At 38.9% G+C, this 16,218-nt stretch overlaps 2 protein-coding genes across 2 annotated transcripts in view; both read right to left on the reverse strand.

Moving 5' to 3' along the window:
• LOC149070377 (poly(A)-specific ribonuclease PARN-like) overlaps window positions 1–10,260 on the reverse strand; it is a 205,844-nt gene extending 195,584 nt beyond the window's left edge. Inside the window, exons 1-2 of the mRNA XM_089249733.1 lie at window positions 10,110–10,260; window positions 5,682–6,017 (exon numbers count right to left, since the gene is read on the reverse strand). The gene's annotated coding sequence lies outside the window, so the exon portion shown is untranslated. The remainder of the gene's footprint in view (window positions 1–5,681; window positions 6,018–10,109) is intronic.
• Window positions 10,261–10,662: 402 nt separating this feature from the next.
• LOC149070378 (uncharacterized) lies at window positions 10,663–15,932 on the reverse strand. The gene is made up of 3 exons (XM_089249313.1): window positions 14,840–15,932; window positions 12,177–14,575; window positions 10,663–12,078 (listed from the first exon to the last, which is right to left on the reverse strand). Exons 1-3 carry the CDS (start codon window positions 15,930–15,932, stop codon window positions 10,663–10,665), a joined length of 4,908 nt encoding a protein of 1,635 aa, XP_089105439.1.
• Between the last annotated feature and the right edge of the window lie 286 nt (window positions 15,933–16,218).

Below are 16,218 nucleotides of genomic sequence, written 5' to 3' on the forward strand. Positions count from 1 at the left end.
ATGAAGGATTATCAGAAGCAGAAATCCGTACATTCCACGTTCCGAAAATAAACTTTTCTGCTAAGCACTATTTGGAACTAATTGCATGTGATCAAGTGCGAGTGACTGAACCACCTATTATAAAAAATCAGGAACTGGACCCACAAAACTGATCTGAACCTGCTTTTCCATCTATACCGAATTTTCCTTGTCACACACAAGCAGTTGAACGGTGAGTACGACTTGTAATTGAAGCATCTCTTGCTGTATCAACAACCGAGAGTCGTGAAGGCTTCATTCAAGCCAGAGTAAAATCAAGGAGTACTCTTCCATCGTTTGAAAAACAGTTGACTATTTTACAAAAAAGTGAAATGTAATAAGTGTGATCACAGAAAAAGCAATAGAGGCATCCTCCTGACATTTATATCGTCAAACTATGTTTTTTGTTTTGTTTTTTTATAATTTGGAACATGGTTATAGTTTTGTCCCCACCCCATCCCCCCAAAAAAGGGTTTATTTTATATATATAATGTTTACATAAATTTTTATAATGTGCACTTAGAAAAGTCTTTTTGCTCGACCTTTAGGGTCTGTGAGGAACCTCAAGATATTAAAATATTTTCCTAGATTTTGGTATAACGTCTTAAAACCTTGAAAGGCATCTTTTGAATGCTAAGGCAACATCAATTTCCGAAAAAAGTGAAAAAACACCCTTTTTCGTTCCACCCTAGTGCGCAGGGCTCCCACTCAAAAAATTAGAACAAGGTAGAACTAAAAAAGAGTACGGGAACACCCCCCCTAGATAACACAATCATAGAAAATAAAAAAAATTTCATAGCACCACTTCAGTATCCTATGAGATTGACTCAAGCCAAAGCAAAATGACAGAAAAGACTTGGTAACAATTTTTGACCAAAACAGTGTGCTAGCAACCACAGATGATTTTTGTCTATTCACAATCTAAATTACATTCTTTTTTGGAGTTTTTGTACAGTCCAGTCTGTTAACTCTCTTCGACAATGAAGTTTTTTAAGAATGACACTGTCTCGAGAAAACTTTCAAACAGTGAAAAATGTGTAAATTACAAGCTCCAGAATAAATAAATCAACATGAACCAGATGGTTTTACTTTGTCAATCCTTTTTTTTTTAAAGGGATTTGTTTACATTTTACTGTTCAATGCCAGTGTAATAGCTTTGTAAACATTGTTTATGCCTCTGCATGCCATAAAAATACAGCAGACAATTAAATGCTCCAAACCTAGAATAAGTCTATGTATCCAACTGCTTTGTTATTCAAACCGTTGTTGTTTCACCTATACACAAAATGTACACCATAATTCTGAATGTTAAGTTCTGTCCAAGACCATGAAGTAGTAAATACAAAATTACTTTTCCATCTAAACAGTTTTTAATGACTACTCTACGGATGGAATGCAGTTTAGACCCCTTCAAAGCATGAATGCGAGCCAATCTCTTCTTTAAAAAGTCGCGCCACAGAAAGCAACAGACTGTACAAACATTACAAATGTAATTCAATCATAACACATCACTCACTTCACTTCTGAAATATAGATGGCAGCACTGAAAAATCAAACACAACACTACATACGCACTCAAGACTGTTAGGTACACACACACAATTACACTTCCGGCACAACTCACTAGGTAGCAAATCGCCTATAGATGGTGATAGACCTGAGTTGTGTTCAGTTTGAATGAAAAAGAAAGAAATTAAGTTTAGACCCCTTCAGAAAGTCGCCAACTGTTGCAAGTCAGAAACGTTTGTTTATTTTCGCTGTGCTTGCCTGCTTCAACTGGATCATACTGCCTTCTCAGTCTGCTAAGGCTTTAATCCTTCTTAATGAAATATTTCCAAGTTTCTGGTTGTGGTGAAAACACAGTTGATGGCTGGAGTAGCGAAGCGACGTCCGAGAGTAGCAAGGTGGCAGAGCCCAAATGAAGTTCAAGGGGGAGGTGAACCACAGGCCCGTGCCGAATGAAGTTTGGCCTACATGTGTAGTCACTGATAAAGTATTCTGAAACTTTTTTTTGTACATATATATATACTTGAAAATATATATTTGCAATGTACATTGTATTGCGGCATTCATTTTTTAAAATTAATATTTGGAGTTGAGTGTTATGACAAAAGCAAGTGCAGAGGAGCCGTATGAAAATATGTGATCTTATTAAAAACTTTGAGAATAAGCATGTAAATTGGTAGGCAGACACTTCTAGCTAACCAGGAAGCCTGAGAAAAATTTATTCCAATCGGGGACCAATCACACTCTTAAGACGGCCCTGATTCCACTTGGTACATCATCAGCGGGCGCACCTAAGGGGGCATTCAAGTGTTACGTCAGCATCAATGGAGGGGGGGGGGATGCGTTTCGGGTTAGTCGACTTTTGATGGCAAGGGAGTTTGAATGATGCTTACATCATGAACGACCCTGTATCAAAATCAAAATATGAGGTATTCTTAATGGCATCTTACTGTGTGTACCAAAAACGAGAAAATTTTTTGCCTAGTTTGTGGGTGCCTGAATTAACATTCTTCATATTGATAAGTCCTCTATAGAATCACTTAAGTGATCTCTAAATGTCCAACTGATTCTTCAAGTGAGCTGGAAATGTATCTGGGCCACTCAAGTATTCTAGAAATGTGTAGCGAGGTACTTGAGTGCTCTGGAACTGTGTCACACTTCACTCAAATGATCTGTAAGCATGCCACGGATCACTTAAATAATCTGGGAATGTCCTGCAGGTAATTTGAGTGATGTAGAACTGCACTGTGGACAGCTCCAAAACTATGCCACATAAGGGATCTCTAAATGTGCCACCGACTGCTTAAGTGTTCGGGAACCAGGGTTGTAAAAAACCTGGGTTTTTTTGGCCAAAATGTGCTATAAGTGCTTATAGCTCTGGAATATGAAATATGAAGAAAATAACATTTTCAAGAATTAATATTCATGTGACATCATAAAAAGTCACGAAATTTTCTTACCAGCTGAGCTTACGCTTTCGAGATATATGAAAACAAAGTTTGATTTGGGTTAAATTGACCCACTCTGCAGTTCTAGTGTTAATATTTCAATGTTTATCGTCTGCTTTGTCAAAACAAAATGGCCCAGAACTTACCACGAAGAGGTGGCTGCCTGTAGAGTTCCACCCACACGCTATTCAATTAACCATATAAAGTAGGAGAGTGTGTGCTATTGACATTATACTTCAAAACTATTTACCAAAATTGACACGTTCAAAATCTGACAATTAGGAGAAGTCAGGCGTAACTGATCTTGATAAGTGTAGATCTGTGTCCCCCCCCCCCCTGCATGTCTGGCTCATTTTTCTGAGGATCTTGTCGATGATGAAAGGTGAAAACCCCCGATTAGAAGCGATGTCACGAAGGATGTTGAGTTCATTCTGGGGGGAGGCTGAATCACTGCAAAGTTTTAGTGCTCGATGAACAAAAGAAGAAAATGCCAAAAGTTTCTGATTGGGAGGATGAAAGGATTTTGCATGAGTGAACTTTGCAGTGATTCAGCCTCCCTCCAGAATGAACTCAACATCCTTCGTGACATCGCTTCTAATCGGGGTTTTTCACCTTTCATCATCGACAAGATCCTCAAAAAAATGAGCCAGACATGCACCACGAACCTGCTCCCAGCTAACTCAAAACAGTTTTCTAATACCGTTGTTCTTCCATTCGATTCTTCAAGTTTCATGATCTCTTCTATCGTCAAGAAATTTGACTTCCATACAATATTCCAGCCAACAAATATACTCACCTTTTCTCATCTGAAAGATCCTTTCTCACCCTCCAAAGAATCTGGTATCTACTTCATCCCATGCAAGAATTGCAAAAATGGATATACAGTCAAACCTCGTTAGTGCGTCACCCGGTTAACGCATCACTCCGCTTACCGGGTCACTTTTTGGAAATCCCAATTGTCCTCAAACAGGAATTGGCACAGCTAGGGCTTACTCCGTTTAACGAGTCACTCCGCTTACTAAGTCATATTTTTTCTCTCCCAAGAGTGACTCATTAACGAGGTTTGACTGTATTGGCCAAACTAGGAGAAATCTAAATATTCGAGTTCTCGAACACCGAAAGCATGTTGAGAAGGGACGGACTGATAATTCGGCTATTGCCCAACACTGTTGGCAACGTTCACATTATTTTGATATTGATAAAGCGTTTGTTTTTAAAAAAGCAACACGCAATTCCAAATTGAATTTTCTCAAGGGATACTTCATCAGAACATGCCAGAATTTCCTTGTTAATGATGGAAGAAACACGCCACCTATTTCATCAGCTTGGACAGGTTTTATTAACCTCAGTCGTGACAAAACTTTCAACACTTTGCAAAAGATGGCTCCCCAATTCGCATCCAAAGACCACTCGGACGCAGCAAATACAAAGGTGAACTCTTCGGACAACCAGACGTAAACATCACTCCTCCACGATTCATTCGTGTGAATTCTGACCACGAGGTCCTGATGACGGCTCTCCATTGAAGAGCCGAAACGCGCCAACCATTTGAATTTATTTGTCTTAAAAACGTGGCAATTTTTGTATAAATTAAAACCAGGCAAAGTTTCTCAATTTTTGTGATAATATCACTTTATACAAGAAAGCACCCTGTCATGTATAGCAACCGACCTACAGAATGCCTTCATCTGGCTGATGATTTTAAGAGGCAAATTTTCAGGGTCGGGGTTATGAGCATTTTGAAAAATCAAGCTAAGGCTTATTTTCTGGTTAGGTCTTAGTTTCGAAGAAAAACTATACTTTTGTTCTGTTTCACTTGAAGTTGTTCGTTACCAATGTGCAATTCAAGAATCCCACAAAGTTATTTCTTTTCAATATGAGATAATGTTATTTTTGTCCCTTGATATTTCAATTATGAAAGTCTCATATATCTGTATAAAACTTAACAAAAATTTAATGCAAACATGTCAATATTTTTTGAATGAAAATTCAGTTTACATACATTGGTTTACTTCTTCACAGAGGCTTCAATTTATTTATACAAGAATTTGTGTGTGTGGGAAAATTATAATGTATTATAAATAAGCAATAATTTCTATGGATATGCTTATCACATAATACCTATCAGGTATATTTGTTAAACTAAGGTCCATAGTTATATTTTCTGTTTGCAGTTTCTTGTAACATATTTTAATATGCAAATTTCATACCTAAATGCTTACATAAAAAAGGTAAAAGAATTATAAAAATAGTGTTTGGTGATTCCAAGAAATTTTTTTAGGAACAAAAATGTGGTAACAAATAATCATTTAAAAATATTTGAAAATATACATAGCCTATTCTAAACACTGCACCATGCAGCAATTTTTGGAATACATAAATTAACCTAAAAAACAAACAGTATTTCCCCCCAAAAAAACCCGGGTTTTTTAGGCTAAAAAACCTAGCCCGGGGGGGGGATGAGTATCTACCCGGGGAGCAAATTTGACAACCCTGTCTAGAACTCTGCCGTGGGTCACTCAATTGATGTGGAAATGTGCTGCCGGACACTTAAGTGATATGTAAACATGGCACAGGCCTATTTGAGTGATCCGAAAATGTGCTACGGGTCACTTATACCGGGACCATAATATATAAATTATGCAGAGGATGTTTTGATTCGAAAACAAAAAATATCGGGATTATGGACGGTTAGTATTTAATACTTACAAATCAATAGAAAATGCAGCTTTTTGAACTTGTTACAAACTCAAACATGGTAGTGATTATGGTAAAAAATAACTTTGACGTAGGCACAAAGGTTTGATCAGATGTTAACCAAAAGTTCACGAGAAATTGTGTTCATAGGTGCTTGAAACCATGGACCACATCGATGATAAACACAGCAGCAGATACTACACTAAAGCCACACACAAATTTTCGTTCTTTTTTGACTTGCTTTACATTCACACCATCCATTGACACCTGCTTTTTATTCACACTCCCGAATCGAACACTCATTGCTTCAGTACGTGCGAAGATTAAGACGGCCGGAACCAACAGCACCTTAAAAAAAATTAAAAACAGTACATAAGAAATAATTTACAGGGTCATTGTAAAATCCAATAACCCAAAAATGTAAAATAATCAAAATAAAACTCTAATAAAAATAAAAAAGCAGTGCTTGTAAGCACAAAAGAAGAAAAACAGTTTGTTTTTTCAGATGTTCAAACCCGTCGGATATAAAATTGAACTGAAGGGAGGGGGGATATTTTGGTTTCTTGTAGACCATTTTGAACGCGCGCGCTTTTGTTTTTTTTCTGACTGCGGCGCTAGATTCTGGAAATATTTCTCGCTAATATGTGATTGGCTAGCATGTGAGAGTGACATACATCTATCGAGCTTATATTACTGGAGGGCGGGGCTAACGATAAAGAGAGTGCGCTGCCGAGTGCCCCACTGATCCCCCTCCCCACGCAGTGAGCGCATCATGACCTCGCACCCCTCTGGAAATGTCGGGACACTGCCTCGTGTAAAAGGGCCTTAATGGCCTTGAGTACAAGTGAACCTAAACTTGGATATACACGTGGCAGCAGTTAGGAAAACTAATAAGTTCATTACCGTTTTTTTATTCCATAAAACGGGTTTTTAGGGGCCGTTCAAGTATTACGTCATCATCGATGGGGGGGGGGGGGTTTGGATTTGCTGACTTTTGATGACAAGGGGGGGAGAGAGAGGGGGTTTTGATAATGCTTACGTCATCAACCACCCCTTATGAAAATATGAGTTAGGATTCAGAGGGGCAGAACTGATGACGAAATTTTGCTGACAAGGGGGGGGGGTCGAAAATGGCTAAAAATTTGCTTACGTAATACTTGAACGGCCCCTTACTGTTGAGAATAAACAAAATAATTAATAATTCCTTATTAATATAATTTTTAATTGTTTAATTACTATATTTATTAAGTAATTAATAAGCGTCAAGAACTAAAAAATTAATGATGGTTTATTGACTGAATAAAAATGGGCAAGACTTGGTAATGAGAGTCCCAAATAAGAACGTTAGAATAATTTTCAGACTTTTTTTTTTTTACCATCTCACCTTGTCTAAGAGTTTTTACCATGGACCGTAGCATATACATCGAAGTGGATGCAGCAACTGTATATTGACCCTCGAATAGAAAGAAGTTGGCCACCCCTGATATAATGGATTAATTCAATCTCCTCTACCTTTGATGATAAATGTGAACCATCAAATCCAGTGATGTGATATGACAGGGTACAGGGTTTTTCAAAGTGTGCGCCGTGACTCCTAGGGGCGTCCCGGCGAGATGAAGATTGTGGTGTCCTTATAAGAAATGACTAAAAGAACTAAACCAAAGCCGCTTGTAAGTTCTCTTAATGTAGCTTTGAACTAAACTGATAAGAACATACAACCATAGGCGTAAAGTTTTGAAAATGTTGGGGGGGGGGGGGCTCAGGACCTACGCAACGGAATCCCATTTATACGACGCGCCGTATAAACGAGGTGAGGTTTCTATCATGCCGCCGAAACAGCGGGTCAAAGCGTCGTATAAATGCAAAAATCGTATAACTGAAACCTTATTGAAAGTGGGGAAACCCTTCCCCTTCCGTAAAAATATCCCTACAGAAATCTCAAAATCAAAAATTAAAAACTTGTAATTTAAAATCATACTTCATAAAATTAAAATCAAGAAAAATTGCAAAATTACAAAAAAATTGCTCAAAACACCGTGCTAAGATTGACATGCATTACTGTTTCTTAAATCTCAAACACTCTTATGATGTTTTTGACCAGTTTTGAATAAAGATTTGAAAATAGGTAGTTCGTTTGAAATTACCCAGTTTTGATAAAGATTTAAAGTAAAAAAAATGCTTTATATTTAAAAGCTTAAACAAAAAATCGTGTTTTGTTGTTCGGTTTCTATATAAAAGCAAAAAGTCATTAAAGCATTGAGCTCAGCTCTTTTGAAAAAAATCAGTTTTGTCAGAAAGAACGTTAAACGCGGGTAAAATGGTTTTTCCGCATTTAACGCTGTTCTTCCCAAAGTTTCCTCCGAGTTTTGAATTTGAATAGCTCTGTGAATATTGCACTAAGAAAACATGGAATTTGTTTTTGGCATCAGGAGAGACAGGGCAAAAACTTTCTAATTGGAAGTTATAGGACAGGATTCAGTTCCAGGCACAGTTCCAAAACGCGTCTAGCTGTTGTTCGCTTCTTATTTTGGGTATAGTTACGTTGCTTCCCTAGTATATTACTACAATAAAATAAATTTGCGACGATTATTTTAATTCTAATGTTTCTTACAATCCCTAAAGCAGAATATGCCGAAATCTGCGACGTACTCGCAGAAGAATTAGTGCTACTGCAGAACAATCTAGAAAAGTTTTAAGAAAAATGTAGAAAATTTTAGCAGGGCCGCAACTAGTGCAGAGCAGTGGGGTCTAGTACCTCTAGCGCTGGACTAAAGGGTGCGCCAATTCCACCCTTTAACCTCTCCTTCAACATTAAAAAGGGGGCGTAAAAGTGCCTGTGCTTGTCCCTTCCGACAATGCATCTAGTTGCGGCCCTGTATGAAACTGTCATTCATAAATTTAAGTTTGAAACAATTTCGCAGCAAGATCTTAAGTGCAGTGTTTTTCTGTCACCTTTCAAAGTTGAGAAATACCTCAGGTATGCGTGATCATATATTCTGTTTTCAGGGGCGCGTTAGCCCGGTAGATAAGATACTTGCCTGAAGCACCAAAGGATGTTTAGAGGTGTCGCGAGTTCCCGGTTCGTCCGGGAACTCGCCCTGTGAACTTTCCTGACACAGGGGTACAACAAAAATGGTGACATGACAGTAGAAAAAATTGCTACTACAGGGAGTCCCCCATCGAGGGGTTAGCGCACCAACCTCTCGATGAGTATAAAAAACAAGTCTGCCGTTCGAAATCGGCAATAAATTGTAGGCCCTGGTCTAATTAGCCCTCGTGTGCAGAAAATGACCGTGGTACGACGAAAATGATCAAATGATATTCTGTTTTGAACATTGTCCCGTAACTCAGTGGTTCTCCGCATTTTGTTACCAACGGCCCAGTCTTGCCGAATTCATGGTTCATTTGCGGCTCCCAAGAATAGTTTGGTAGAAACTTTTACTTATAAAAGAACCACTTCAAAAAATATAAAAAAATAAGCATACAAATCAATATCTCCAGCTTGTCGCGACGCCCCTGACCAAGGACGGAACTGGAGGGGGGGGGGGGGCAGAGGGAACAACTGCCCCGGGCGGCAAAATTTAAAGGGTGGAAAATTTCAGGTGGAAACAAAGAACACTATTTAAACATTATCGAGTTTTAAAAGGGTGGGGGCGGCAAAAATCCTAGTTACAGCCTTGTCCTGAGCCTGACAAAATAGCTACGCCCCAAGAGCCACGGCGCACACTTTGAGGAAACACTGCCGTAATTCATAGTTATTGTTCCACTCGCTTTCATCTCAGCAGAATATAGTTTAGGGGGAGGGTAAGACAAAAATTGATGGAAGAAATTCACGTAAAAAAATTTCAAGCACTCTTAAAAGCACTTGAAAGTGATTATAATGTTTCAAGGACTGCTACGATTTTTTGACTTTTAAAGACTTGAAAATAAACTTTTTCCCGAGGATTTTCTAGGGGGATACGAACTCTGCCCCTATACGTGGTACGCCAAAGCTTGACAAATCCCAGACTCCAGGGCCTGGAGTCCAGGCCATCATTGCGACTAGAAAATCGATATTGGCACCAAACATTCTCTGCATGTGATTGCTAGATTGGAAAATCACAGGATTGCAAAAAGAATTTCCTATTTCACTGCAGTGTGCCTTTCGACATGAGAAGGAGGTGGGTAACACTCCAGTTTCCCAAACTTTTTGTTCCATCCCCACCTTCTGAAAAAAAATGTTCTCTCATCGCCCCCGAAGGGCCGATATTGCCCACTTTGGGAAACACTGATCTAACTGATCATAATAATATATTTATAATAATAACTTCAATAATAATATTCTGTTCCCATTCTTCTAATCACCATCACTGTTTAGGGATCGACAAAGCGGAACCCGTCCGGGTCGATCTAAAATTTAATTAGAAATCATGTTTCTACCAAATAAAAATTAAAACTTACCCCTCTCGCATTATGAATGAAGTGATACACTGGGCAAGAATTAAACAACACTTAGTCGAAAAACAAAACTATTCTATTCTTTTCTTTTCTTAAATCAGAGTGACAGAAGACGCTCTGTCCTTCTTTTCTCCTCAATTACATGATGTGTACTACTGAAATATACTCACACAAAAAAAGGAAAAAGAAATAATAATAATAATACAGCTCGTACATATGGTACCTCTGCCTCCCTCTGTTGGGAAGCAGTGGGAGTCGCAACATCCTCCCACCATTGGAATTGCAGTGCGCCTAAACAAAATTCCAATTATACAAAATATTGTTCCGAAATAAACATTACTGTACATAGAATCAAAAAATAGCTATATATATACACATGCAACTACAAAAGTTGAAAAATACATATGCTCTGCATAACAACCCATAATAAAAGTTAAATTTTCAAAATTTGAGTACATCAAACATGTATAAAAATGCATGACATTCATAAAATAAATACATATTATGTAGTGCGACACATATTTTTGATTTTGTTTGAACACACGACTGTTGAGTGTCACAATATAAGTCTGTCCGGTATTTTCAGCTCTCGGCCGAATCTAGACCTTCTCTGTTCGCTGCATTTAATTACCGGATCTTGTGAGTCACTCAATTCTAACGGGTAAAGTCTTTGTACAGGTCGAACTAGAGTTCCAGATCTCGTTTGGAGTCTTACCACGCGCGTGCTACCGTCTCTGCTGGGAAGAACTTCTGTTATTCTGGCCATGGGCCACAACACTCTTTTCTTGTCTTCCAGTCCCACCAAGACCACATCGCCGACTTGGAAGTTTCTTCCTTGTTCACTTGACCGTTGAATCAGCTGACCCAAGTACTCCTTTCGGAAACGGCTTCTCAATTCACCTCGGAGCTTCTGACGGTACTTGAGCCTAGCGTTGGAGCTCTTATGATCAATCACGTCAAGATCCGGAACTCCTGATGTTGGGATTTCTTGGAGAAAGGATGCTGGAGAAAGCGCCACCAGGTCGTCAGAATTCTCTGATACGAATGTGAGAGGTCTGCGGTTCACTGTAGCCTCAACGTCACAAATAATCGTATAGAGTTCTTCAAAATGCAGAGATGATCGGCCTAGGACCCGCACTAAGAGTTCTTTGACTGATCTTATCAGTCTCTCCCACCATCCTCCCCACCAGGCTGCAGTAGGAGGGATGAATTTCCACTTGATTGGAGACAAATGCTCATCGTTGGTAACTTTAATCCAGTCAATTAGTTTTAGCGCATTGCTAGTTCCCACAAAATTAGTTCCATTGTCGGAGTACACAATGGATGGTCTGCCTCTTCTGGCCGCGAATCTGCGGAAACTTTGTATAAATGCTTCGGTGCTTAAAGAGGACACTAACTCCAAGTGTATGGCTCTATAGATAGCACAGGTGAACAGTACGATCCAAGCTTTGGTTTTAGATTTCAAATAGAGAGGTCCACACAAATCTATGCCTACTATTTCGAAGACATTGGCCTCCCTCACTCTGTCGAACGGAAGCTGTATCGGTACACTTGTCCCTGCTTTGGCCTTGTGTCGTTTGCAAGGTACACATTTGGAAATCACTCGTCTAATTGCCCGTTTTGAAGATATAATCCAGTACTTTTCTCTTAGTATTGACGCTAGGATTTGAATCCCTGCATGGTTATTATTGACATGGCATTGCCAAATCAAAGAGTCCACAAGATAGTGTTTCGTAGGAAGGAGCAGCGGGTAAAGAAACGGAAATTCATCGTCTCTCTCAATAATTTTGGTTTTAATTCTCAATAGTTCATTCTCGTCTTCAACAACGGTCAGACCCTTGAAGCGATTTTCCTTGACAGGAAATGATTCTCGTTGCACAGACAACCAGAGGAGATTTTCTGCGTTCTCCTTCTCATACGCATCCACTAGATTTCCTTTCGGGATGACTTTTTTTGTGCTCTCAAGATGAATCTCCTCACCCAGCAAAAGATGCGCACAATGCGAGAGAAGTTAGAGAATTTTTTATACCAACTAATATTTTCATTATTATCATTAACGCTTAAATTTACAGAGAAAGATTTCTTTCTTTCTACAGTTACTAGACGCTCATCTGTATGCACTTCTAGACTAGGCCAGGTATCTCGATTTTCTTTCAACCATAACGGTCCTTCCCACCATCTGCTCTCTATCAGGTGGGCTACATTACAACCGCGAGAAGGAAGATCTGCTGGATTCAAATGACCTGGGATATAGAGCCATTGGTTCGGATTTGACAATTTTCCTATTTCTCGCACTCGGTTGCCCACAAATGTGCCCCACTGGTCATTACGTTTGATCCATGCAAGGCAGGTGGCAGAATCAGTCCAAAAGTACGAGCTAATTGAGGAAACATTTAAGGAATTTACTATGAAATTATTTAATCTTGCTCCTATGACGCATGCAAGAAGTTCAAGTCTGGGTATCGTAATTTTCTTTAGTGGAGCTAGCCTACACCGTGCACCTACCAACTGCACAGATACCTTATTCTGATTTTCGCATCTCAGGAAAATAGCCGTAGCATACCCCGCTTGACTGGCATCACAAAACACGTGTATAGACCAGTTCTCATGATCTCCATATCCTACTCTTCGTTGAAATTTCAGCTCGGCCAATAACCCCAGTTGTTTATACCAGCGGACAAAATTATCTCTTATATCATCAGGTAAGGGAGCATCCCAATCCGTTTTTAATACCCATGCTTGCTGAATGAGCAATTTAGCTTGTAACATCACTGGGCATACAAAACCAATCGGGTCAAATACGCTTTGCGTAATAGATAACATTTCTCTTTTCGTTGGATTCTGAATTTCTGGGTCTAATTTGACGGGAATGGTAAGACTATCGTCTGTTCTATTCCATAGATATCCTAATATATTGACTGAGGCACTGAAATCTGTGTGTTGGACGTCCGGGATCTCATGCTCCATAATGTCCACTTCCTCAGAAGGGCCAAACTCCCACATTCTCAACTTCATTTTCGCTTCCGCTAACATCTCAGTGGATATTGTTATGAATTCTTTCAATTCTTCGGTATTGTCAACGGAAGTAATGCAGTTATCTACATAAAATGATTTTGTAAGCTTCTTAGCAAGATACTTCCTGTCTTCAGGTGCCTGAGATAAATGGTGTAATATTACCGCACCCAACAAAAACGGACTACTTGTTACTCCAAATACAACTCGATTATGCCTGAACACTTGTATTTTGTTCTCTGCATCCCACCATAAAAATCTCAAAAAATCTCGGTCTTCCTGATTCAGTTCAATTTGTAAAAATGCGCGTCGAATGTCGGATATCACCCCTATCGCCTTTTCCCGAAATCTCAAAATTATGGAAGGGATTTGCTCGATGAGATTTGGTCCTTTTACCAGGCAATCATTGAGTGAGGGATTCCTACCACTTTTACAAGAAGCATCAAATACAGGTCGGATTTTGGTGGTCAAACTATCTGGTTTTATGACAGGATGATGGGGCAAATAGTGGCATTTTCGATCTAACTCATTGTCAGGTACCTTTTCTATTACTCCTTCCTGTTCCCATTCATTAAATACTCTTCCATAATCATCATAAGTAGAGGTTCTTTTCAGCTTGTGAGTAACGCTATACAACCTTTTCTCGGCTATGTGTCGATTGGAAGGAATACCTTGACGTCCGTCCAACCATGGTAATCCTACACAGTATCTACCATCTTGTTTCCTATCCAGTGATCCACAAAATTGTTCTTGAGCGTGCTCTTCCTCCTCTGCTTTAGTCATATGACTCCTGTTTTCGCCAATGCCAATTGTTTCCAAGCTCCATAATTCTGGAATTTTTAACTCCCTTATTGATAGATTTGTCACTGTCATAGTGCTAGCGGAGCGGTCAATTGGACATTTGTTATCATTCTTCTCCCCACATACTGTCCATCCCCACTTTGTTTCGATGGCGGTTAGACCACTTTGCAACTGTTTCACTCGTCCGGTCAAAATCTTACCATATATGTCTGCGCCTATCAGTACCTCAACTTCTGGGCAATTAGTTCCTACATCGGTTAACCATATTTTATTAATTTTGAGCTCTTCTAGTAGCTTACTGTCAAGGGCTAACCGTGGGATGCTTCCGCAAATCACTTCCTGACTCAAAAATTCGAATTCTAACTGTGTTTTTAAATATCTATCGGTTGCCCCCAGAGTTGCACGAAATTTCTTATGGGGTTTAGCACTGATTGTTGAACCCCCGAATAAGGTATGCGATATGGTTTCCACTGTGACGCATTCGAGGTCCAATTCTTCGGCTGTGGACCGTTTAATATATGACTTTTGCGATCCACAATCTAAAAGCACACGGACTTGCTTTGAGAACTTCCCCGTAACCTTAAGCTCTAATGTCATTAATGCCACAGATGAAGTACATTTCTCCTGAACAGATGTGCTTTGCACAGTGCTTGAATCTGAAGAAAGATTTTTATTATCCTCTATCGTACGTTTATCTTTTGCCTTTCTCAAAGGTGTTTCGGGACATAGTAACGTGAGATGATTCTTATTACAAATATGACAACGGACGAGGGTACGGCAAAATTTTGCAATGTGATTTCTTTTAATGCATTTCATGCAGCATTTTTTTTCTTTAATTTTTTCTAATTTTGTATTCAGTGAAAGAGACATAGCCTCAAAACAATCTTTACTCTCATGTGAGGGACTATCACAAAAAATACAGTTCAACTTAACGTTCCCAGCATGTAGGTTTATTGCTGTGGGAAGGGGAGAATCTCCCTTTTTCTGTTTTTCTCGGGGTCGTTGATCCCTTCCTCCCTCGAATCCCTTTCTTGCCAACAACACCCTTTCCTCATTTTCTACTTCATGGTGCAGAAAAGACATGAGTCTCGTTAACCTTGAACTTGGTTGTCGTTGAGGGGGAAATTCTTCCTTGGGGATGGAGTGCACATCTGTGGAATTTTCTAAAGCGGGGGAGGAAGAATACGAATAGCGTTGCCAGGCCCTTAGAATTTCTTCTGACAAGCAACTTTCTACTAAGGGATATAGCCAAGCTCCATTGCTTTCGAAATCAACACCCATAGATTCTAAAGCTCGTAACTGAGCTTCTATGCTATCTACCAATTTTCCCAAGGGCAGCTTATTTTTGTTGTGGCCTGAATTATCAATTATCAATTTTAATAATTCTCTTACATAGACCTCAATCAATAATTCGGTTTTACCAAACCTCTGTTTTAAAGCATTAATTGCCTTTTCATAATTTTCCGTTGTGACAGGATATGCATTGATAAATTCTTTGGCTTTGGTTCCAGATTGCATAGCCTGGCACAAATAATGAAATTTATCAATTTCGCTCAATTCATCATTATCATGAATTTGTTTGAATTGAGCCCAAAACGGTAAATAATTGATTAACTCGCCATCAAACTTCTTAAGCTCAATTTCTGGCAATTTATACTGAGTACGTCTATTCGAACTAATGACAGATTCTGCCTTACTGCCCTGTTCTGGACTGGCATTTTGTAATGCCTCATTTACCAGACGTTTGATGGTAATAAACACATCTCTATACTCTTCCGTGGTATCATATTCTTTTGAGACATCGTCATCACTAACATCTTTCAAGTCTAGAAGTGCATCTAGAACCGAACCGTCTAGATTTTCTAGTTTTTCTTTTAACTCTTCAAGCTTGGTAAATTTATCTAGAATTTCACTCTGATTCACTGGTTCATTACCTAATTCCTCTTTAAGAGAGTTTACCGTTTTTGTGAATGAACTTCTAATTGGCTTTCGTTGTCTAACTAACTTTTCCATGATGGAAATTCTTCAAATAAAATACCCTCGATTAAAATCTAAACTTATTTCACTTGGAAAATCCAAAAATTGTTTTTCAACTAAATTTAAAATTATTTCATTTAAAAACTCTTAAAATCAAAAATTCTTTATCCTGGCTGGCTCGCCACTTGTTTAGGGATCGACAAAGCGGAACCCGTCCGGGTCGATCTAAAATTTAATTAGAAATCATGTTTCTACCAAATAAAAATTAAAACTTACCCCTCTCGCATTATGAATGAAGTGATACACTGGGCAAGAATTAAAC

Source organism: Pholcus phalangioides, unplaced genomic scaffold (genome assembly GCF_987345545.1).
Source record: "Pholcus phalangioides strain wild (caught in Gottingen) unplaced genomic scaffold, Ppha-v1.0 ptg000022l_1, whole genome shotgun sequence".
Classification (NCBI taxonomy): Eukaryota; Metazoa; Arthropoda; class Arachnida; order Araneae; family Pholcidae; genus Pholcus; species Pholcus phalangioides.